Below are 24,345 nucleotides of genomic sequence, written 5' to 3' on the forward strand. Positions count from 1 at the left end.
GATAGAATAGCTTTGACTGTTAGTTCTGTCTCTGGAAGTATATTCGGAAATTTAGTGGGTGACCAGCCTTATGATCACTCTGCAAATCAAGAGATGAAAACACAGTCGTCTCACTTAACATAGGTTTTACAAAAACAAAACCAGAAAGACAGACAGAAACAAGATAGGATCTTCACATTCAATCTCAAAGGTCTTTTCTCCTTTATGTCTTGCAAGACTGTTACATGAATGTGTTTCTTCAACAAATAAAATCACTTGCTCCTTTATCCACTCAAGCAGTTTCTGAGAAGAGGATAAGAAGTTTCTCCCAATAATTGCTTAATAAATTAATGACTGAAAATAATAAATAGTTTTCTAATGGGAAAAAAAACCCCAGAACTATTTGTGTGTATATAGAATTCAAATTTACAGAATACCACATCTAAACTTCTGAGTTAAAAAATAGTTCACAGAAGCTATCAGCCTAATCTTAAGTAACATAGCATAAAAATAGCAAAAATGAATGTTTTATCTTTTGAAATGCTGTTAGATATTGTCAGGGTGGGCTATTAAGCACCTCTAGCCAATTCTCTGTCCTGTGCCTGCTGGTTTGTGAGGAGAGCACATCCTGGGGCTGCATGTTTGTGCCAAGAGGAAACACTATGTCCAAGCTGGTCCCACACTCTACAAGAAGTCACCACAATCTCTTTGCACTCCCTGGGGTTTCCTGCTCGACAAGCTTTATTTTACACAGAAGAAACAGCTCCACCCCTTCCAAGCAAAAGTATTGGTAGGAGATATGTGTTGAAACACACAGTAGAACATTAATTTAAGATCTATGCAGCCTGCCGATCTCTGTGAGTAAAACAGACCAGTTCAGCCAGTGTTACTTGTTTTGCCTCAACAATATGAGAGTTCCAGTCAAAACTAAGCTTAAAAAACATCCTGCTAGGAGTTTCCTTCATTGCAGCAACAACTACAGGCAAAACATGCCACCAGGAAATGCAGTTGTATAACAACAATTTTAAAGACATCTCAGAATGAATGCACCAGCCACCTAGTAAGTATTTTCTGATCTCTTGGCAAGTACAAAGAACAGTAGGACAATAATTTGATCTAATGAAAGCTTTTTTAACAGCTCCCTTATTTATCACAGACGTGAGCTTATGCTGCTGTGAAACTTCATTATGTACCACAGAAGTCACATCAATTCTGAAGTATTAAATCACAGGAGTTTCAGGGAAAACATTATTCCAGCAGAAGCAATGTGGTATAATGTGGTAGGTGTACACTTAGTATTTCTAGGTTCCTCTAAATCACAATGTTGTCAGGGAACACAAGCCTAGAGAAATCTGGTGCAATATTTTTTACGCTGCTGTAGCAGCATAAAATGAAATTATGATATTAAATACTTAGAATCAATGTATTTTTCCCTTGCTATTTATTTCAGATCCACTATGTCACATAAAAGCACTGCAACTCAACTGCATTCAACCAGTAATTAACAGGAATAAGCCTACAATAAACACCTGTAATTAATGTATTTACACAAAAACCGAAATTTTTTTCTAAAGAGTATATTGTTTTAAAATCCAGTATGAAACTCCCAAAGCTACTGCAAGTTGGAACAGAGCCAGTGTATTTCCTGATATACGAGCAACTGTTTCACACTTCTACACCTAACACCAAAATTAGCTACAAAATCAGATGCTAAATTTTATTAAAGTATTTAAACTTTTTAAAAAACCTTTAATGAACTGAGTAAATTATTGTTTCATGTAATCATTATTTCGTTATTTATATAGCAGTAAGTAATGCTTAATAAAAAAATTCAAGGATAAAAATATTTGAAACTCCCACAGACACACTTAATAGAGATTAATATACTTCACAGAGATGCACAAAAATAATTGTGCAAACAGCTAACTTAAGTGGAAGCAGTTACTGGTCCAACCAAGTGAGATTCACAATGTAATGAAATACCACACTTGATCCTTACAGCTGTCCTACAGTCTCCATTTTGTATTCTTAATACATTATTCATTAAATTATATCAGAAGATTTGTAACTTCTTTACTGAAACCATGCTTTTTACATGTGGCACAAATTTTGGCTTGATGTGTTTTTCAACAGCAGCAACATCAACATGCCACATTCTAACCACCTTGTTACTCAGTATCACTGATTAGCACAGCCCTGTAAACTCAGACTTGTATACACTCTGGGACTATTACTTTGGACTGCTGTTTAAAGATGTTTACACTGCTTTTTTCTCAATATCACACATCCAGAACATTTCACAGGGCTGTCCATTTCTTTATAGAAAAATAATATGATAAGCTTTTGTCTTGTATTTTGTTCCAAAGACTGCTGCATACCCTATGACTCCAATGCCCCAGTTCTGCAAAGGAACATGCTCTGCATTCCCAGTACACATACTTCGTGGAGATTTTTTAACAAAGCCTTCTAATACAGAAGGGACTACTGTATCCAATCTATCCATAGGGTCCCAAAAACTGAAGCATGCCTCATTAAGAGACACTGTACTAGCTCAGCTTGCTGACTTCATCCTCTCTCAGCCTGTTATCTCTTACCATGCATTAAAAAATATAAGAATGAATGACTGGGAAAAAAATGGGCAGAAAACTAAAATGCAAATGACTAACATCAACCAGATTGCCTGACACCTAGAGCCTCCACGCCCAAGAAAAACCAGACTGCATTTGTGATTCCTATGGTAATCACTGGTCCAGAAAGAGGCAGCTACGCATACCTGACTTGGGTAAGGGTTAGAACAAACAAAATAAATCAGTCGTTTCTGACTGAGCCATCAGGCAGACACTGGTAGCCATAACAAGGCAGCACAGCCCAGCCCAAGGCAGAAGTGTCAGCCAAAGCTCAGCGGTGCTCCCTCTGCAGAACAACTGTTCCACTGCTTCCCTTCACGCACAGGCAGAAGCAGCGCTAGCAAAGGGCTCCCCAGAACAGTTTCTGGGACACAATCTCAGACATTTTCACCTTCCTCCTGATCTGGATAACACAAAGTCTTCCATAATGAAGCTCCAGAAGCTCCAGCATTCCTTCAGAAACCAGCTCCCTTTTCCCCACTAAAAAACTATCCAAAAATTCCCACCACATGCTTTACCCATTGCCCAAACACTGACAAAACTGGTAACTAACCAGTATATCATTATTCAGCCCTTAACACTTACTATTTTTTCCAGTGGTCCTCCTAGTGTTTTCACCAAAAGATGCAAACACCTGTAACCCTGCATTAGGGTGTCACTGATTCAAAGTGACTGCCCACTTTGCTGGTGCAAAGTAGCACACACAGGAATTCAAGTATAACTGAGAATACTTCCTGATTCCAGAAAATCATAACATCACCTTCCACTGTACAAACTTCACCAGCTTTTACCCATATCAGTTAATATCGTCTACTGTATGTGTTTAGGCCAGAGCTTAATAACACTTTTAATAACTCAACCAGAAGACTGGGGAGCAATTCTCTTCACAAAGTGAAGAACCAGTTGTACCTCTTCCACTAGCAGCTCTAATAAACCTGCTCTCTCACCAGAAAGCAGCTTTGCTTTTCCAAGACAAAGCAGAAAAAGTCACAACATTTCAAATCACTATTCTTGAAAAACAGAGACATTTCTGGGGTCCTCATATAGGTGCTGCACAAATTTACACATAATCCCAGGGTAAAGCTACAATTCTAGGCCCTAAGTGGCAGTTGTCCCCTTTGGTTCCAGAGAGGCAAGGTCAGTCACTGTCTTATACACTTGACTGCTAGAGGAATAGACTCTGTTTAAAACAACATTATACATATATGAACCTATATGGGCTATTTTAACAAATTACTTGCAAAAGCTGGTGTAAAAAGATTTTCAGTTTTTTGTTTAACAAAACGGTTTTCAGCTTATTTTCAATAATTGGCTATGCCCTCCCACTGTTCCAGTAAGCAGTTTCTTCTCCTGTTTTAAAAAATTCTTGAAATTCTGAAAAATTGAACCAGTTTGTACATAAACAAAAGTAATATATCCTAATAGCACATAATCTGAATTACCTTAGCTTACTGAATAAAGAATACCCTGGAATAACGAAGCATTGTAATTTTAAGACTTCCCTAACTTTTCATTTCACTAGTGAACCAGTTTGACAACTTAAAACTCAGAAATACCACGACTTAAAAAATTCAAGTGGATCAGCTGACCTGCAGTTGATAAACAACCACATCAGCTCATCAAATGCACAAGTATTTGTAAACAGGAACAGGGCCTGGGATGCAGCAGGAGGAAAGCAAATCTGCAGCTTCTGGGAGAAAAGCATTTTTATGGGCATCAATGTTTGTAAAAATAGACTTACAGTAAGATTTTAGCAGAAATGAAATTAAGGATGAATTATAGTATGAAAAACATTAGATACAAGCCTGAAAGAGAAGGCCAAAGAAAACCACAAGAGATAAAGTGTCTTAAAAACAATTTATGTTTGCTGTTTATCTGAAGAAATGTTAATTCAGTTAATCAAAACCACATCAAAACATCACAGCTGCTGACAGCTAAAACACTCCTTTATTCCAATGGGAAAGTTTGGTGCTTCATGAATAGAGAATGACCAGATCGGTAACAGGAAGAGAGGATAAAACAGGCTAAAAATAACATGCTAAGATCTGAACATCCTATTATATTTTCCATGATACATACTACATATTCCAAAATTAAGTAGTTACTTGAGAATAAACCAAGTCATCAAGTTACATACAGAAAACATAGAACTGGATGAAATTAATATCAAAGTATGCATTTTTATTTTGAAATGTTTATGAATTTCAGTAAAAGAAAAAGAATAGAAGTTCAAAAGTGCTAAGCATAAATACTTATCCCCTGCTGTTTTGTCCAAATTTTAGACAAATCTGGAAAGAAACAATCTCTCCTCACTGAGAGCTACTACAATTATACTATAACAGAACCAAGAACATTAACTGTCATTTAGGCACTCATACAAAACCTGAAGTTGGATCTTGGAATAACACTTAGACACTGCCATTCAGTCAATTTTCACTAGAGGAAGAAAGGAAAATCTTAGAAGGACACATAAGAACAACTATTAGCAAGATATTTCAATACATAGTAGAACAAAAGTTCTCTTTTATCTCATCATTCAAGCACAATTCAACAGGAATCAAAATCCATTCCCTAAAAAAAAAAATCTCGGTGTGCAAATTATTTCTTTTCTGCTTTTAGATGAGGTTGACAAAGGTCACTGGCAAGAACTGATGCTGATGCCACTGTAGCAACAATAATAATTCACATGAAAGTAGGCTGCAGCTACAACACAGGTGAGACCAGAGTCCATCTGAGCAATTTTAGATTTCAAAAATATCCGCTGAAGGAATAATACAAGAACTTAGAACTATCACCATTTATATTTTATGAATTTTTAGAAGATTATACCAAGCATACATGGCAACAATCAGCCCTGGCTTACTTAAGACACTAAATAAACTTTTACATTGTAATCAAGTAGCTCAAAATAAAAAAAAATTACCTTGCTCCATTGTAAGCATTTTAGCAGGTTTGAAAAGGACATTAATAAATACACAAAATCAAGACAATCATACCTTTCGCCACAGCTTCTTTATACTTTTCTTTGGCAGAATTTACTTCTTTTATTAGTTGCCTGTAGCTAGATTTAAGTTTCTCTAGTTCTGTCTTTGTGACCTTCAAAAAAAGGAGAAATATAAAAAGCATTAAAAATACTTATTTTCAACACATTAGAAAAACATAGCATTAGTAAAACAGAATTAACAGAATTTATTATCCAAAAGAAGGATGCTACATTTTCCACTGGCTTGAGAAAATCTTAGCATATTACGTGGTGCAATTACGTAGTGCAAATTACATGTTGCAAATTACATGGTGCAAAATCAAAATCAATAAATGTGTGGAATTAAGTAAGTGGCCTAAGACGCAAATCCCCATTCACATCAATGTAATTAAAAATATATTTAGAAAATCCAGCTAATCATCAACAATATTCCATTTTAATTACAAGGCAAAAAAAAAATCATCAGAAAGATGCTTAACAAATCATACTGGCTTAAAATGTCCTATGCATAGGAGGGAATTTCTTTAGCACCTAAAAAAAAGCAGAATTTTTATACATTACACTTCACACAAATGCTAAGGAACAGCAACCTGGCATGAAATAATCCTTCAGTTGTAAAACTTAAACCCTTAAAAAGGAAAACCAAACCAACAGCCAAAAAACCCAAACAAACACCCAACTATCAACCAAACTAGAAGCAACCAACCGAATAAAAACCTTTGCCATGAAACAGAGCACTGACATAACATTTTTGGTCACAAAATTAAAATAAAGTTTTCTCTTCTACCCCCATCATTCATTCAGTGTGTGACAAAACTAGTGCACTGTTCAGAAGTAATCCCAAATCATGAACTTGCAAATGAAAGCCAGTAACAAACCAGCCATCACAATACCAGAAAAAGCTAGCATATATTGTAAAGAAAAACAAATACATCTGGAGGGAAAAAAAAAATCCAGAAAAAAAGACCTCAATTGGAAAATCATGGAAAAGAAATTATTAACTAATTTTAATGGAAGTGCTCCTCGCAGTAAATGTGCAGAAAAAGAAGTTCATGCTACTCAAAAATTGCTCCTCTCACAGCCAGAAGAAGGCTGAAGTTCAGGAAGAAGGCTGAAGTTCACAGTTTTCCCTTTTTTTCATGGGGCAAGGCCCAGATAACACTACTTTAACGCCCCAGAATATCTGAAAATTTAATGAAATTCCTTAAAGATCCAACAAAGTGCTGTCTCCAGCTTGTATTTTTGGGCCAATTGTGCAAAATTTAATTTGAAGGCAGAACCTTTTCTCCACATCAATCACATATACTCATCTTTGTACACTCTGTAAATTACACACAACTGCTGCTATTATACACCAATAGAGATGATACAGGAGAAATAACTTTATGACAAATTTGTGTTATGAAGACATCATGATAAATGGAGAAAAACATGCAATTAGGAAATACTGATCACAATTAAAACCTAAATAACACAAACAGCTTCTCTTATAGAAAACTGAAAAATAAAACAGGGCACTAGCATAATGAAACCTTTATAATAATTGCAATATGATTCTTAGATGGTGTTTTTTCCATAGATAAAACCAACACCCAAAAAACACTCTGAGTCTGTCCTTCCCCAGGTGAAACTAGCACAGGAACTAAGATGGTCAAGGATAATAAACTCAGTTTTTATTTCAAAAGGTCTTACCCACCTCATTAGCACAGTACTCTATAATTTTCCCCTCAAATTTCATGAAGAAAGAAAAGTATTCAACATCTTAATGGAAACTGGAATAAATCTACAAGATACAAGCCCTATTACATTCATGCAAAAGCCATGTTATTTCCCTGTCCTTAAGAATCTTCCCTGTAAGATTCCTCATTGTAGAGATATCTAGAATAAGAAAGCATACATTTATTTCACCTAAACACATTTTATGCCACTTATCCTAAAAATAAGAGCTGCACAGCCACTGATGCTCACAAACTTTGCATGCTATCCTGGGATACAATCAGCATTTTAGCTCTGTGCATAACAAAAGCAGAAATAATACCACAGAACATGAGAAGTATTTTGAATTTCAAGGAATCATTCTGAAAACGCTCCAGGTACACAAAACCTTGAACAATGTCAGCTAACAATAGGAGAATGCCATTCAAATACTTCTTTGCAAAATCAGGAAGAGGAAAGAAGGAAAACAAACCCAAAAAACCTCAAACCAAACAACAATGCAAGCTTAATCAGCAGGATGCTAAATATTTTCATGGGTATGCAACCTATAATTAAATAAAGTCAATATGGTTTGTAATAATCGTTTGGTGAGTGCTCACTATGCATTATGTTTTTATGGAAAAGTCTTATTGAAAAAGACATTTTTATTAGAGGTTTTATTGGAGTTTGGCCTATTAACAGAAAACAAAACATTGCACAGTCTCTTTTCAAAGCATACCTGGGCTTCCAGTAGTCTTACTCCACTCAGCCTCTCCTTCTTATCTTTCTTTTTCTCTTTCTGCAATTCTTTATAACTTCTATTATTTCTAACACACTCGACCAGTTTTTCCTCTTCTTCCATCCTGACTCAAATTTTGAGATCCACCATTTCATAACTAGCAGCAAGTGATTACTTGAAATTGAAATTTTATCAGATAATGACAGCCTACTGACCATGCATCAAAAAATACATCCCCATCGTCCCTGCTTAGGGAAGATGCCAAGATTCTAGCATGTTACAGAAGCAATCTTATTAGAGCCAATGTATTTAACTTAAAATAGTCTTAATTTAAATACAGAATAGCTCCAAGTTCTTCTCATAACTGGCCCAAGAATCTTGTACTCATCAATCTGTGGCAGTGTTACTGCATTACTGAGATGTTACATTTTAATTATACTATTTCAGATTCCAAATTCTCTGCTGGAAGGAAGAAGAAACAGTGCTTTTCCTTCTCTCAGCTGACCTTTCAGACTATCGCTCTGATTTTTGACATCTGTAGCTAAATCTCCCCCAGAGCATCTGAATGAAACTGTGATTCCTGTCAGCTTTACTGACAAGGTACAGCACCTTGGACACAAGCAGAATAACAGATATGTCATGAAAAACACTCTGAAGAGTTTCACCTGCAGTCTCAATGTTTGGTTTATACCTGCTTTATATTTTAGAATAGGGACTAGGACCCTGTCCCCACCCAAAAGAGTCTGGACTGCTAAGAGCACTCATTAAAGAAAGTTTACAGTGCCCTGGTCCCATGAATGTCTAGAGTGGAATACGAACAGGAAAAGAGATGGAATAGAGAAGTGTCACACAAAAATTATCCTCCACTAGAAGAGCATTTCCAGTGTCATCTGTCCACGGAAATTCATATGGAATAAACTTTTCTATCTTTGCCTTGCCATCCAGCAGGAAATAAAATCTCTGTAGAGAATTATTAAAATTTAAACTAAGCATTCTACACACCACCCACTAGACTTTTACCACAGCATGAATAAAAACAAAAAAAAACCCCACCCTAAATATTATTAAACATAGAGAATTATAACCAATTTATCAAGCACAGATGAACAGAATACCTTGTACATTTCTGCTTCAATTTGTTGATGAACACCTACAAAACTCTTCTTAACTTGCTGCTTATCTTTGATCATCATTGTAAGCCTGTGCAAGGGCCCAGAATTAAGATCCTCTGCATGTGTCTTCATTATTTTGCTCAGCTGTTCTGTTTGCTGTACCACGAGCAACCAAGACTATAAAAAAGTCAGAACAGAAAAGCACTTATTTATTTCAGCTCACAAACAAACAATAAGAACTGCGGGAAAAGATACATCATTGTTTTAAAAATTCAGTAAAAGAACTAATTTTAAGCTTACCCAAATGCATTTGAGATCCTCCTGTAACAGTAAAATCATGCCTCAATATTAATGATAAAATCATAAAAAGCACCAGAGACAAAAATGCAGCATTGAATGCTCACCCTTCAGCACTGTCCTAGTATTTCTGAACACCAAAGAAAGCACTGCTGCCTTATTTTATTTTAAAATATACCCCCAATACCCCTGAGAACCATGCTCCTACATCCTTTGTCCTCTAGTTTCCCCCCACAGCTGCTCTGCCCAAGCTGCCTTCCACCTTTGTCTGAATACCTGACAGCAATACCCATTTGAGGGGTGGTGGTTTAAGAGGACACCATTACAATTGCTGCCTCACACAGCAGGATCAGCCACACCACCAGAAGCAATGCACAAACAGACACAACACTGTCTGTCACATCTGTCACTGTAACCCAGCATCCTTCTGTACCATTGCTTTAATAGCTTCCTTGCACACTCTGTCAGTTTTCAGGACAGCTTAATGTGCTGTGTATGGCTTTGAATACAGATACACATCTACAGATATCACAGACACAAATGTGAAATTAAACTTCAATTCAAATAAAAGCCTTGGTTACCCTCAAGAATGCTGTCACACATTGGATTCCTTAAAGATAACTCCCTGACAATGAATGCTGTGCTATAGCTAAGATTTCTGAGTGGCTACATGCCACAGAATTATAAGGTTTTGAAGGCAGCTAGCATATGATATTGGCATTTATCTTACTCTTACTAAAACAAAAATCAGCCTGAGATAAAAACTTCAGAAAATTAATTTGTTTGTTAGGCTTGAGGTTTCTTTATATCCTGCATACAAACATATTTACCTAATACTTTCATCTCTACATGACAATGATACAACAGAAACTGGATTCTAGAGAACAAACCAATATATTTGATTATCTTTAACACCTCCTCCAGCTTGTAAAAACTCCACAGATTGGCACAGAGCAATCTAGACTGCTTAAAGTGTGGTGTCACAAAATGTCAAGGCCTAAAGCTTCCCTGCTATGGCTGGAGACCATTTAAAAAGTCATATTGCAAAGCTGCATAGGATAAAACAGCATTGAACACCTGTGTGAGAAGAGTGCGCCTCTGTGGTTATAGCAGAGTTCATAAAAGTACTCTCAGAGGTGAAAATGTAGTCAGTCATCCATTTCCCAGAAGGCTGACTTATTACTGATGAGACAACTATTGTTTTAATCCTGAAAAATCACACCAAAAGCATTTGTCCACAGTACAGGTATTCTAATGAAATGCTTAGTTTAAAATTCACCAAATGAGCTCAAATAAGCCAGAAACATAGCAATTACTTCCCTTTCTATTAAAAATTTGCATATTTCCCTGTTTCCCTGTTCCTCACATTGCTTTTTCCATCAGGAAAATATGAAAGTGATGTTTCCATAGCGAAATAGCAGTAAAGCAGGATTTCTGTGCTTTGTATGATTGTATTTTATTATTTAAAATTTCAAATTATGAGAAGGTAAAGCTTCAATAATAGACATTTATCTGGGACAAAAAAGCCAGGTGGGAACAGGAGAACTTCCTTCCACAAAAATGACCACAATCCAACAAATGCAATAAAATACATTATTGTTTGGTTTGTTTGGTTTAGCACTATTTTCCAGATATATACACAAGAGCAGCCTGAAAGCTCTTAAAAACACCTCTTTTCTAGCTTTAGCACTTGCTGCTTCCATGCCTTCCAGGAAATTTACTTGCTTCCACATGACAAAAAAATACAGAAGGCAGATTTTCCCAAGCACCATTTCTAAGTGTTCACTCTTACTGTATACTTAGAGATCAAAACAAAAGAAACAACCACAACAACAAAACCAAACAAACAAAACCCATGAAAAATTAAATAGCTTGCTATTGGATTTTAATGCCACAAAATGTCAAACAATACCACAATACCAAATACAGATATTTTATATCTTAGACGATGTAAGAAACTAGACTCATGTCCGATAATATTTGCATCATTCTTCGGTTCTGTAAAATGTCAGGAAGAGAGAAAAAAGTATCACAAAAGAGTAAAATAAATTAGAATGAGATTAGTAAATTAATCAATAATTCAGGCTCCTTAACTGCCAAAACCAGTAAAATAATGTGTCACTACACAACTTCAAAATCCAAGGTGTCAGTGAATTTTTAAGGCAAGCCTATGCAAAAAATCTGCCAGTTCATATGAATATTTTTGCTGTTATATAAGAAAGTAGAAATCAGAGATATGCCTTAGTGAAAAATTACACCTCTTTAAGAGAAAAAAAAGGGAATTAAAATTATGCTGATGGACAACTTGAGTGTCTCTGTTCAAGACAAGATTTCAAAATGTGGCATGTACGCCTCTTTCAAAACCAAAAAGAACTTAAGAATGGTTTAAGTCAGATCTTCAGATTTTTTTAATTTATCTGCTCACAAGAAGTGCTCATATTATTAACATGAACTGTTCCTAAACTGAGATACCTTTGTGAAAGTTAATGGTTGATTATACCTTATAATGCTAAATACTCTGGGCCAATTAAAAAAAAAAAAAAAAAAAAAAAAAAAAAAAAAAGGGCAGTATTTCAATTTACAAGGCAAGAATTATTGTGGGGCAGGGAAGAAACAACAGAACATATTATATATAAACACTGCACATTGCTGAAGCAGGCCAGCTATAGCAGCACAGCTTTCAAGTCACACACAGCCACTTTAACCCTGTATACATCTATCCTGCTGCACAAGGAACAGTCCTGCTCCTAATGCTACACCACAGCCACTGTCCAAGCAGCCACTCCGTAAGTCCACAACATAAAAACTGCTGTGACTAAAATGTAAACTGACCCAGAAAGGGTGTTTTCCTGCAAAGAGAAAATGAGGATGAACACCAGAAACTGAATAAGCCATCAAAACAGAATAGTCTCCCCTTGTCAGTAGAGAATCCAAGTCCAGAGTAAAATTTTCAAACAGGTGATAAAGCAAGTTTGCTGCATCATTACATTTACTTGTACTCGCTCTGAATCTGAAAACCAGTAATTTGGAGAAGAAACAACCTTACCTTTTTAAAAAGTCGGCACACTTATTTGAAATAGAATACAAAATAACCTCACAATTACGAGAAACATCCTGGATTAATGTTTTGTTCTTACAACATGTGCTGCAGTGTGAGTAACAGCTGGAATTCTAGGCTTTGCCTTGGTTTCCTGGCATTTTGCTATTTCTGTCACAAATTCTATATAACATAAACAATAGTTCCTACCTTAAAAGAAAAGCGTACTGTAGCATACTTGATTTTCAAAGCACTAAACAAAGTAGCAGGCTCAACCTACTTATGTAAAATACTGAATTTCAAAATAAGGATTGATTCTCATTTAGTTAATTTTTTTCAAAGCAAGACTAGAGCTCAACTTCTGCATATTTCACTAAGAAACGAAAAGAATCCACTTTAAACACTTTGGCAACATTAACTCTCAAGAAACTGAATGCATAGGAATCTAACTCAATCCAAAATAACAAAATAAACACAGAACCCATGGATATTCCAATTCAAAATACTTCAGTCTTACCTTGGACACATTGCTGATATAATCCAACTGACAAGCGCTCTCTTTATCTACTTGGTTACAAAGATTCTGTAGAGTGGATGCGTATTCTTTGTCACTTTTTACTCTCATTACCATAAATTTCTTCACCGTTTCCAGCAGTCGTAGTTCCCAGTCTTGCAGTTTTAATAAAGCATCATGAGAATACTTCAGGTCACCTCCAAACCCCATTTTTTAAGGCACTATATACCACACAGGGGAAAATACAGGCTCTTCACCACATCTGAAAGGAGAACAAGACTGATGAGACAATTATCAAAAGAAAAACTTCTGGTGGGACAAAGAGCAACTATTGATGACTAAACCCTAAAATAACCTAATCATAAGATTAACTACATACATTTACCTCCTCAGCATAAACTGAAAGGAGGCTCAGAGCACTGTTTGGAACACCAGACTCTGACTGGAAAAGATTTCAGCCTTAGAACTTCCCTCCAACTTCCATTTCTGAAAAAATGTCCCTCTCTAACTTAAAGTATAGTATGAAAGAAAACATAACAGCATTGGAGACAAACGCAGAAGACCAATCTACATATTTAACCAAACAAGTACAGCTAGCAGTATCTCCAGAGAAGCTGTCAACCGCACTTTTCTACTCCTGGTGACCTCAAACATTTTTTTCTCATGTTTACTGTCCTATGACCACAGAAAAATCCAAATAAAACACCAGCTCTCAGGCACTGCATCTACAGGAAATTAGTAACTACTTAGAAACTAGTTTGCTCCTAAACCCAATGTTAACAGGCCATTAAACCTGCAGATTCAACCTCCCAAAAACCAGAAAATACCCTAAAGCAGGTTTCACATCCAACCATACACGGGTCCCCTGGGTCAGAGCTCTTTAGTTCGTACCGTTTTACCCTAGGACAGTCCAGATTTACTGTACCAAAGTAACATAAAGTATGATTGATAAACAGATAAGATATGCTGCCTTATGAAAAGCTGTAGCAGAACCAAAGGTCAAAGACACATTGCTAGAATTAGCTCTGAAATACCTGCGTCTGATGCTGATAAACACACAGCTGCATTTTGGAAGAGCTGAAACCACACAAAGAAGTAATTCCTACACACTCTTGCACAAAGTTTTGTAACGAGGGCTGAGCCCTCTTTTCCGTGTACACACCAGCTACCTGTTCTTATACTCACCAGCTTCAACTAGGTAAGATAAACTTAGATAAACTGCAACCCTTATCTCTAGACTGCAGTGCAGCCACAGCCTATTCATTAATTCCTGCACTACAGCAAAGTCTTGGCTCTTTTTAACACAGAATACCTATTTCTTCACAGGCTTTGCACATTATCACTTAAATTAGCAGTGTTCTACAAACATTAACAAGTTTACCTTCCTAGCAGTCCATTGAAGGAAGTAGGACTAATATTCTTATTTTACATTAAGAACTGAAATACATAAACTAATGTCAACAGTGTGGCAGCTCATACTGGTATGTACAAGGCTAAAAGACAGACTTTTTAGAGTGCCTAGCATTTTTAGCATGTTAGGTATTCAGAAAAAATAAATATGTTATTGGCTTCAGTTACTGCACAAAACTTCTGAAGATTTTGCAAATCAGAACCTCAAGCAGCCTCTGAAATAAGCCTCATGTACTCTGTGTTTATTCTCAGGAACACAAACCATGGTACATAACAAAACGAAGATCCAAAAAAGAAAACTACAACAGTGCCACATTACTATGTATCTGCACAATACAGAAAAGTCAAGGCTGTATGAGTAACTTCAAACCTGTAAGCTTTCACAAGCTCTTTAATTTGAAGCTGCACATTTTAGTCAGAATTATTCCTGATGACTAGGAATTCAGTCATACACAGCAACAGTAAACAGTTTATGTTGGCTGTATTTACAAATTATGTCATTATTAATAGCATTAATGAAAATACCTCCGCAGTTAAAATTCAAGAATACTCTTGCAGAACCACAAACATTTCAGTAACACGAACCAAAGAAAAAAATCTTAAAGCCCCTGTCTATTAACACGACTAAAGCTGCACTAGTGAATTTTCAATGCGCTTTAGATCTAGATCACTTTTATGATTTTTCGTTTTTCTCTTACCCCATTTTAGCACATCACCTAACTCTCCTAGCACAACAGCCATGACAAAAGATAGTATCCTTGTTTTCTTACATACAGATTTAAAAGATATAGGAACTGAATCTCACAATGAAGTTTGGCCTTATGTTATGAGTAAAGTAATGGCTTGCTCACTTATACCCCAGCCTCTGTTTCTTACTGAGAAGGCAGTATGGCAAGGGAAGGAGGAAATATTCTCAGCATGCGATATTTCAGTCTGCTTCTAGTGACTTACAAAGGAGCCATAAGATTACAAAAATCAATAGAACAAAAGACCCAAAATATCTCACTCCATCCTGCTAAGTTACAGTAATCAGATATTTCCAATTCCTCCATTAGATGCCTCGATACATAGGCAAAAATTGTACACACACAGTGGACTCTGGTCTTTGTTTTAAATTATTCCTTGCACTGTGACAGAAGCAGCACATCAAAAATTTGCTTTGCAAAAGTGATAAAATTCTGATTTGCTAAAACTAACGAGATACAGACTTGAAGATTCCCAAATGGGTAAGCCAGCTGCCATGTGACTCCAACATAAATTAAGAAAGATGTTCAATCAAGACATCCAGCCAAATTCAAGTGCTTTATTGTGGAGGCAAAGAAGTAGTGAAGAAGTATTCAAGATCTAAGCCACTAAACTAAACTTAACTTTTGATAAGCTAAAAACCAATTCTGTTACTTAAAACCACTTCTGATTTTTTAAATGGTTTTTAATACTTTTTAAACAACTTATTAATTTGAAGTCAGAACTGTAAGATTTACCAAACACATAAACACACAATCTGATTTTCAAATGCTCTTAAAAAACACAAGCACATTTTGAAAGGCCAGTATTCAAAAAGACAATATCTGGCACCAGTACAGACAGGTAATTTTCCAAGTTAGGTATCTCCCTTGTTATTGGCCACAGAGGAGATGACAGATGCCCTCCAGGGTCAGACCAATACAACAGAGTATTTCAGTGACCACCGGGCACAGCGATGCATTTAGATCAGCCTTGTGTCTCCAACCATAAGATGCCACCAGAAGATGTTTAAGAACAGCAAACTAGCTGGGCTGCTATTCATGGTATGATTCATGGTGCTATTCATGGTCCTCCTTGTACTTCCCCATGTTCACAGCTACTGGATTATGGAATACTAATATTCCCATATTTTCTGGCTTTACCATACAACATTAAAATACTCATACTGAAAGATAAAGATTCCCAGACATATTTTGCAAACACAGACTACTGGCAAAATTGAGAAATCAGCAAAAACAGAAAAATCTGAACCCAGAAAAAATATAATGGGGAACTTGTATGAGATAAGAGGAGTTTGAGACACAAACATACTTTCTTCTCTGATGTTCAAAAGATGAAAATACTGGGTGAGAGCTATTCTGGGGAGAAAAAAAAAAGTCAAAAAAACATGGGAGAGTATTTTATCTTAACCGAAAAAACAGAGATGACAATGTTTTAGAACAAGCCAGATGGAGAAGTGATAACAACAAACATGATATGCTAAATTCATACAGAAAAAAAACCTTCAAGAATTGCTTTACTCTTACTGTGAAGAGATTTCTTCTGCTTCTGGTAGATACCCATGAGGTTTATCTCTTTTTCCACATGTGAACAAAGAATGCATAACTTGACATGTCAGTGAAGTTTCAAACAGAATTATAGCACATTTTGTAAAAGCAGTAAAATACCAGTACCACCAAATAAGATAAATGAATTTCAGCTTTTTAAATTATCTTGAAATATAAGATGGATATAGACATATAGACAGAGATGGCTAAAAATATAACTGCACACGAAAGTTAGTAAAACAGTATTTGTTAGGCTTAGGAGTAAAATATGTCTCATGGACAACTCCAAGAAAGTAGGACTTACTTTCTTTATAGTGTTAAATTCAAAACAATGAACTAACCATTCACAGGAAGTACACCCTGAATGTACATTTAATAACATAGTGTGAATGAGCAACCAGATCTCAAACTGGCCTAAATTTAAGTAGAGTTACCAAAGATAATTTAAAATTTTTCTCAACTACCAATACAGTGGTGCAGTCAGATTCCAAACAAATCAATGTTAAATTTTGTCAGCCTAACAGCAAAAAACTTCAATGGTAGTCACATAATCCTTCAGTACTGTAACACCCCCTCAGGAAATAAAGCCAGTGTTCCAGTTAGTCATGTTCCTGGATTCCAGCAACTCTGAAGAAAGTAGTTTCCACAACCAATGAACATTTAATTTAAAGATTGCAATCTGTCTGTGACACATGAAAGTGGCCATGCTCTATGAGACACTGACTGAAATCAAATAAGCAAGGAGGAACAGAGCATGTGCAATGCAACACTCTCACAAGATGCCCTCCTATACATATAACAACTGGTGCCTTATGCTACATATTGCCATCAATTACATCAATTACACAATCCAAGGTTGTGACTGATAATCTTAAAATAAGGACGGATCTACATGCATTATTTGGAACTTGTGGTTTCACAGTACCAGTGACAAAGTTGGCAACTAAAAAACACAAAGCCAGAAAGTATACCTGGCCCCCAGTTAAATTCAGAATAGGAAAGCACATCACAGATCTGGATTCTCTCACTCGTCACATGCTGTTTATGAATTTAGATTACTCCTAAATCTGTATAGGCTCCAAATCACAGAGAATACAGAATGTCTTATTTTGCAAACACTTTCTACAAACATTAAAATATGTCAAAAAAGAAAAGGGATTTGGATTCAGGAGCCAAATCTTCAAAATCAAGGCTTCTGTACTGAACTAAAAGCATTTTTACAATAGATTATCAATTTGTTAGACAGTCCTTCTCAATTTCTCAATGTGAGGCTTACAGTAGTTATATTCCATTAAAATAATGAAATAAATAATTCTTAGCACTCCATCCACACCTTAAACAAAAACTAGTCAAACAATTGTGTTAGTGTAGGAGCTACTGGAATGCACAATACCATGAAACACAAAACATATGCATTACCTACCATTTGTTTTCACTAATCACATAATATCATCTTTGTATGCATAGATATGATGTATACAACATAAACTAGTAAAACTAATCCTTCTGCAGAGCTTTTGCCAACAATAAATATCTGAAGTGGTAATACAAGTTAGCCTTAGATTATTTCAAAGCTGATTTGAAATACTGGTCCACTCAAAGCAAAGCAGGCAGCTAATTTTCAGGAAGGCTTTTCTGCAAAGCATAAATTAGCTCACATACCTTAAAAGTTTTCCTTCAGAAACGTCCTTTAAGTACAGTTCTCCTATGTCAGCAGCTACTTCCTCTGATTTTCACCTACTGAAATATATGTGTTTTTTTCTTTTCTGGGGACTCTGTGAAAGAAAAACATACCAAACTTCTTTTACTATCTCAGCATTTTCAAATACGTTGCAAAACTCAGACTTAGGTAAATTGCCCTGTATTTTCAGATTATTACCAGAATCCAGCTGCTTTTTTTAATAAATAGAGACAGTTCAACTAAAAGAAAAGAACAGATTTCTCAAAGGACTGCTAGTAGTAGTATGCTATCACTTCATAATTCTGAGTGAAGAAATAATTTTGCCTCTACACATGTAAAAGTTTTTTTTTTTAGTTCTTGGAATTTTTTATGACAAATATATTGTAGCTGAAAAATTAGACAATTTTATTTATTTCTGAACCTTGCCCTTGGTAAAATGAAAACAGAAACCCATTAACAAGAAAAATGAAAGCATGGAAGGTGAAAGTTTGTTATATGAAAGATCAAGTTAGTATTAGTATTTTCATAAAAGTGGAAGAAAACAAGTAACAACAAGTAAAAGGAACCACTCAAGACACATTTTTATCTGGCTCTCACTAGTCTAATAGCTAGAATATTAACAGGTCAGGAAGTCAGGATGACTAGCAAGACCAAAATTTCAAGTTGTAACTGTAGACTGCAATTTAGGTGAAGCAAACTGACACAGAACTGTTTTGAGGATTTATCTTAAGAAAAAAAATCCACTGAATTTTAAAAATGGTAAGGAACAAGCTTTGCACACAGCTTACAAGTGCAAGGCATACTGTATACATGTAGACTCATGATAAGGATAAGGATGATGATAAGGATTCTCTCATAATCTCACATTACAATGTCTAACTTCAAATGAGACATTCCATAACAGTTTAGCAATGGCCTCATAGGAAGAAACGCATAAAGCAAAACTGAAAGAATGACACAGTGTGTAGGGGTGAAGAAAGCAAAACTATTTCCAAAATCTCCGTTATTTCAAACAAAGCAGTGATCACAGAGACGTTTATAAAACCTTCAGAAGGGAAAGTCTTAATTCACATTCAAGCAGGCATTATTTAGTATTCCTTTCTGTCTACTCAGTGACTTTTGAGAAACAATGAACTGCCTAATATAAATACAAAACTTCTATTCTCCATGACCAAAAATAGAAAAGACTAAGTGATGCTAGGATTCAGGCACTGCAAAGGAACAGCAACTATGCAAGCCGATAGGAAAGGAGAAAAAAAACATGCAAGAGGTTACAAGTGTTATAAAATTCATCACATTTCTGAAAAACAGACATAAAATCATGTGTTCCAAAGTTGCAAAGCCCAAGGGAAAGTCTCCACTAGCAAAAAAGTATAAGCAGGAGCAAAACATTAGAGAAAATTTGGCTCCGGTCTTTCTAACACCTATACAAACCAGACTGTCACTGGACAGGAACACAAGTCCCAGTCCCCTTCAAATGGGACTTGTGAAAGTGGAATAAACATCACCACCAGCCCCTGGGCACATTAAAGGTTCAAGCAGATGTTAAAAATTGCATGTGGTAAAATGAAGCCACATTTATCAAATTCCATCTATCAAAAAACATTCCATTTATGAAATGAAACAACAGATTGGAGCCACTTCAACACAAAAAAAGTTCTATCTTCTGTTCCCTGAACACAAACAATGGACACACCTCTTTTTTTCTTTTTTTTTAAGAGCTAGTCTATCACACATTTAAGAGTGCAGAATTTTGTTTGTTAGTATGAAAATTAAATGCAAACCAATTTTTTCTTAAGAACTCCAGTTACTATTGCAATAAAATGCACCTATGTGCATTTTTTTCATCACACAGGTCATTAGTAGAACTTAAAGCTGGTAATGCAAGTCCAATATGAGTCTAATTGATAGGTATACACTAGCCAGTACATGGAAGCATAATAAAGGCTTTCCAACGAATTGCACAGGCATCTCTCAGAAGGCAATAAAATCTCCCAGAATTTCCACTATTTCTGAGTTCAAACATAGCAGAATCTGATAGCCACAAACATCTTGCTACCTCAATCCAATAATCCACTAGCTAATGAAGATATAAAACACAAATTTGTGGGAAGATAAAGACAGAACAGAAAGCCTAGATGACCTGTTGTTTTTCTGAAATCACTACCACGACAGTTAAGGCCAAACCCCAAAACAGATCCTCTTCAGATTTAGGATATATGTATGGCATTTTCTAAAAATGAAGTATATGAGAAGCAATTAAAAATATCATATTAATAGAAAGAATTCACTAGAGTCAGATGCGATTGAGCCAAAGCATTTAAGTATCAGCTATCAAATTTCCAAATTATTAATTCTGCAAAAACTTAGGTTTAAGGTGATCCAAGCAAAGAATAATCAAGACTGGAAAACAGATCAAATTTTTTCAGATGTGACAAGGCAATCAGAAGAAGCAAAACACAGTCTGACTCTGATACTGCATAAGGTGGTTAAAACCATGCCTAAGAATCTGTAGACTAGAATAATTCAAAAGAAAAACAAAAAAAATTGTAGCTTTTGCAGAGCAAAATCATGTTTCACAATTTGAAGAGTTCTGTGAAGGCATCAAGAATCCTGTGGAAAAGTGTTGGAAGTGGGAAATTTCTGCTGATGTCTCTGATAGGAAGCTACTAGAGAACTGAAGACCTTGCAGGGTAAGACTTAAGAAACAGAGATTGACAGGGGAGACAGATCAGAAGCCTCACCATAATCTGTGCCAGGACTTGGGCTGCTCTTCAGAATGGTTACCTGACTATATATCATCATAGAAGCATCTGTGCTTTACACAAAATTATTATAATTAATCAAAACCAATAGGTCATTACAAAACCTGCCAAACCTCAGAACACTGAGCAGTAAGCACAGAAAACAGCAGATGAAGTCACATGTCAATAAACGCAACATAATACACTGGTAGGAGTTACTGAATAACAGTACCAGAAAAAGCTGTAGAACACACGCCTCCAAAAACATTTGTTCAGGGCTTTCAAACAGTCAGGTTAGAAACCATCCGGAATGTTAGACTATTTTTTAATGAAGGGAAGGGAAAACATAACATGGTCTTATGCTGCTGATGCATTAGTGGTATTCCTGTATGTTCAAGTTCTTCTATCTCATGAAAAACATAAAGCACCAAAAAAAAGATATAGGTAATATTGATCATAGCATGGAGCAGCTTACACACAGAGAAATGAGAATTTTTATCTCACGAAACAGGTAAGAATGACAGGTGTAAGATCAAAGTACATCAAAAGAAAAAATCATTATAGCACAAAGTGATATGGTATGTCAGATGGCTGAAGTGTTTTCCAGAAGAACTTGAGAACATCAGTTGAAATTTTTAAAAACTTGTTCTCATGTCTTTCTTTGCCCAGTAAATAATTAAATGCGATCATTCAATGCCTAAAGATACTTCTGAGACCACGAAACAAAGAAGTACAAAATTATTCTAAAAATTCATTTAAAAACCAGATCTGTAGAACAGCAAGAGTTCTATCTCAAGATGTCTCCAAAGTGTAAAAGTAGAACAGGAACTATTACTCTACATTTTTGTCAATAGCCCTTTCTTATCTGACAGTAGCAAGTACTGAGCTACATGGATTTTATTTGGTCATGTACAAACATCCTCAAACAGTGCACTCTCCTTCTCCCATCTCTGCACCTTTTTTCCTTAGACCACAATTTTCCTTAGCAGTTCCTCCTGCAGCTGGGATGTTATTAAAAATAAACACAAATAATAAGCAGTGGGCTTCATCAAAGAACAGGATTTGCACTTATCAGCAGTCAAAAAAAAAAAGCAGAACAGATAAAAGTCCAGACACAGCTCCCAGATTCTTCGTCTACAGTCACAAGACACAATTCTAATTTTTTCAATCTCTCATTTTAAACCATTTTCTAAACCACTGCTATCTTCTAAACACCCTGCAATTGGTCTCCATCTCACATAAGAAGCCAGCAGCTGAAATAGTGGAGTACTGTGGGACCACTCTGACAAGAACAGAGAGATTAGTTCAAATTACTTTCAAGCTCCTTACTCAAGTGCTTACCCTCCTCCTAACAACTTGGAAATATATCCTTATTTGTTCATTATCAAAAAAATCCATGTTCTTTTCCCACAGAACTTCATCTTCCCCCACCACACATTCATTCTGTCCAGCCTACAGCCAGCCAGCGAGCTTTCACACTCACAGACCCCTGCCACGCTCCAGATGACATCCCCTATTGGCCTAAAGACTAGTCAGTAAATAGTCTCATTCTCCACCACACCTTCAGCTGTTTGCTACTTCCCATGGCCTGGTAACTTGCTCAGCATGTTCTTTATCATCTCAGGCCTTCTGTGAAAGAATGGGCAAAAGGTAGAGCTGACATTTGGTAGTGAACCATGCAGTAAGTGCTTTTTAAGTGCAGTTACTCAACCAGTTTTGTTTCCACCCCGTAGAAGTTGCTACCTCACAGTCACAGCTGAATAGCAAGACTCACCAGGCAGAAAAACAAGAAGGTCAAGGCAGATACAGGTTAGGAAGAAAAAAGCTAGTCTAGCTGACACAAGTCACATCCTGTCACTGCTACTTCAAGACTCTTCTGTTGTTTTGTTAACTCTGAAAAAGAGACAAAATAAGCCACATACCCTTCTTTTGCTTTCAAATGTAAACACGCCTAGCTTCTCATTACCTTTCGTGAGTTTACAAGAAAAAAAAAAACAACTTTCCTTCCTCTATTTTTCCAAGAATTACACTTTCAGCTCCAGGACTCAAGGAAAGGCAAAGAGAAGTATGGCCTCAACAGAGAGTTCCTGACCAACAAATTTCCACTGAACTCTCAATTCCGTAGTGTTGCAACATGTATCTCCACACTAGATCTTAAAAGAAAAATGGATTAAGCAGGGTAAGGCTGCTAAAATCGACTATCACAGGGCAGGAACTATGCCTCTCCAGCCCTATTAAGCCAATGCTACCAGCTAAAGAGAAGGACTGTTCCAGAATTACAAAAAAATACATGATGTCAAAATGTCCAAAAATTGGCCACAAATTGAAAACAGAATAAAAAATACATCAATTACTCACACTCACTTAAAGGGTGTATTATACAATGCATTAAAGAAACTTCTGAGGAAAAAGGAGCAGCTAAAAATAATTAACTATTGCATTTTCAAGAGATTTCTTGTCTTAGATGACTAGTGAAGGTAGAAACAATGTCTAGAAAAAGTCAACACTGAAATTAAAAAGTACCTATAGTAGCCATCTTGACTAAATAATTATTCTAGGCACCGTTAACTTATTTCTTTGCTGATTTCTTTTAAATATTTAGATTTCAATAAGATACCAAATGCTTCAGTCTGAAGGTAGGAAGCAGTGTTCCTTATTTGATAAAATATCCCAAACCTCTGGAAGTAGTGCTTCACATTCTGATATCCATCTGTCTTGAGATGAATACATGGGAAGTCAGAATTAGCACACGCCTAATATACACATGCAAACCCTCAGTACCAAGGCTGCCAAGGTATTTCTTCAGGGGAACAGGACTGAAGAATTCTCCTACTGAGCATCTCTCACCATCACAAAGCTACACCTAAGACTCCTCCTGAAGACTTCAGATCCCAAAATTCACCTGGCTGCTGTCATTGCACATTTCAACTTAGAAATCCAAAACACTACTAGAAGCTTCTCCCATTAGCACTGTCTTAGCCCTCAAGATTTAAGAACAGCCATAGAAAAAGATAAATCCACAGGATGTGAAATACTTTAAAAAGTCTAGATGCATTTAATTTCTTCCTATGGCCAAAACGTCTCACTTCAGACAAGACAATTAGATAACAAATCTGACATTAGTCTGTACTATATGACAATAGTGGTCTCCTCAGGAGAAAAATAATCTAGTTCCAAGTATTTCCTGTTCTTTGGAAAGAAACTGAAAGAGCAATCAGGATGTTTGTTCTTCTTTC

At 36.0% G+C, this 24,345-nt stretch overlaps 1 protein-coding gene across 2 annotated transcripts in view; it reads right to left on the reverse strand.

Annotated features, from left to right (window-relative positions):
- FER (FER tyrosine kinase) overlaps positions 1-24,345 on the reverse strand; it is a 153,003-nt gene that overhangs the window by 121,077 nt on the left and 7,581 nt on the right. Inside the window, exons 1-5 of one of the 2 annotated variants that reach the window (XM_088157412.1) lie at positions 22,884-23,452; positions 18,347-18,459; positions 12,987-13,245; positions 9,139-9,312; positions 5,603-5,702 (exon numbers count right to left, since the gene is read on the reverse strand). In XM_088157412.1, coding sequence (XP_088013538.1) covers positions 5,603-5,702; positions 9,139-9,312; positions 12,987-13,193 — 481 coding nt within the window. In that variant the 5' untranslated portion in view covers positions 13,194-13,245; positions 18,347-18,459; positions 22,884-23,452. Of the gene's footprint in view, positions 1-5,602; positions 5,703-9,138; positions 9,313-12,986; positions 13,246-18,346; positions 18,460-22,883; positions 23,453-24,345 lie in introns of those variants that run through there. The other variant, XM_014877306.2, reaches the window with a different exon arrangement.

Source organism: Sturnus vulgaris, chromosome Z (assembly GCF_052056855.1).
Source record: "Sturnus vulgaris isolate bStuVul1 chromosome Z, bStuVul1.hap1, whole genome shotgun sequence".
NCBI lineage: Eukaryota > Metazoa > Chordata > Aves > Passeriformes > Sturnidae > Sturnus > Sturnus vulgaris.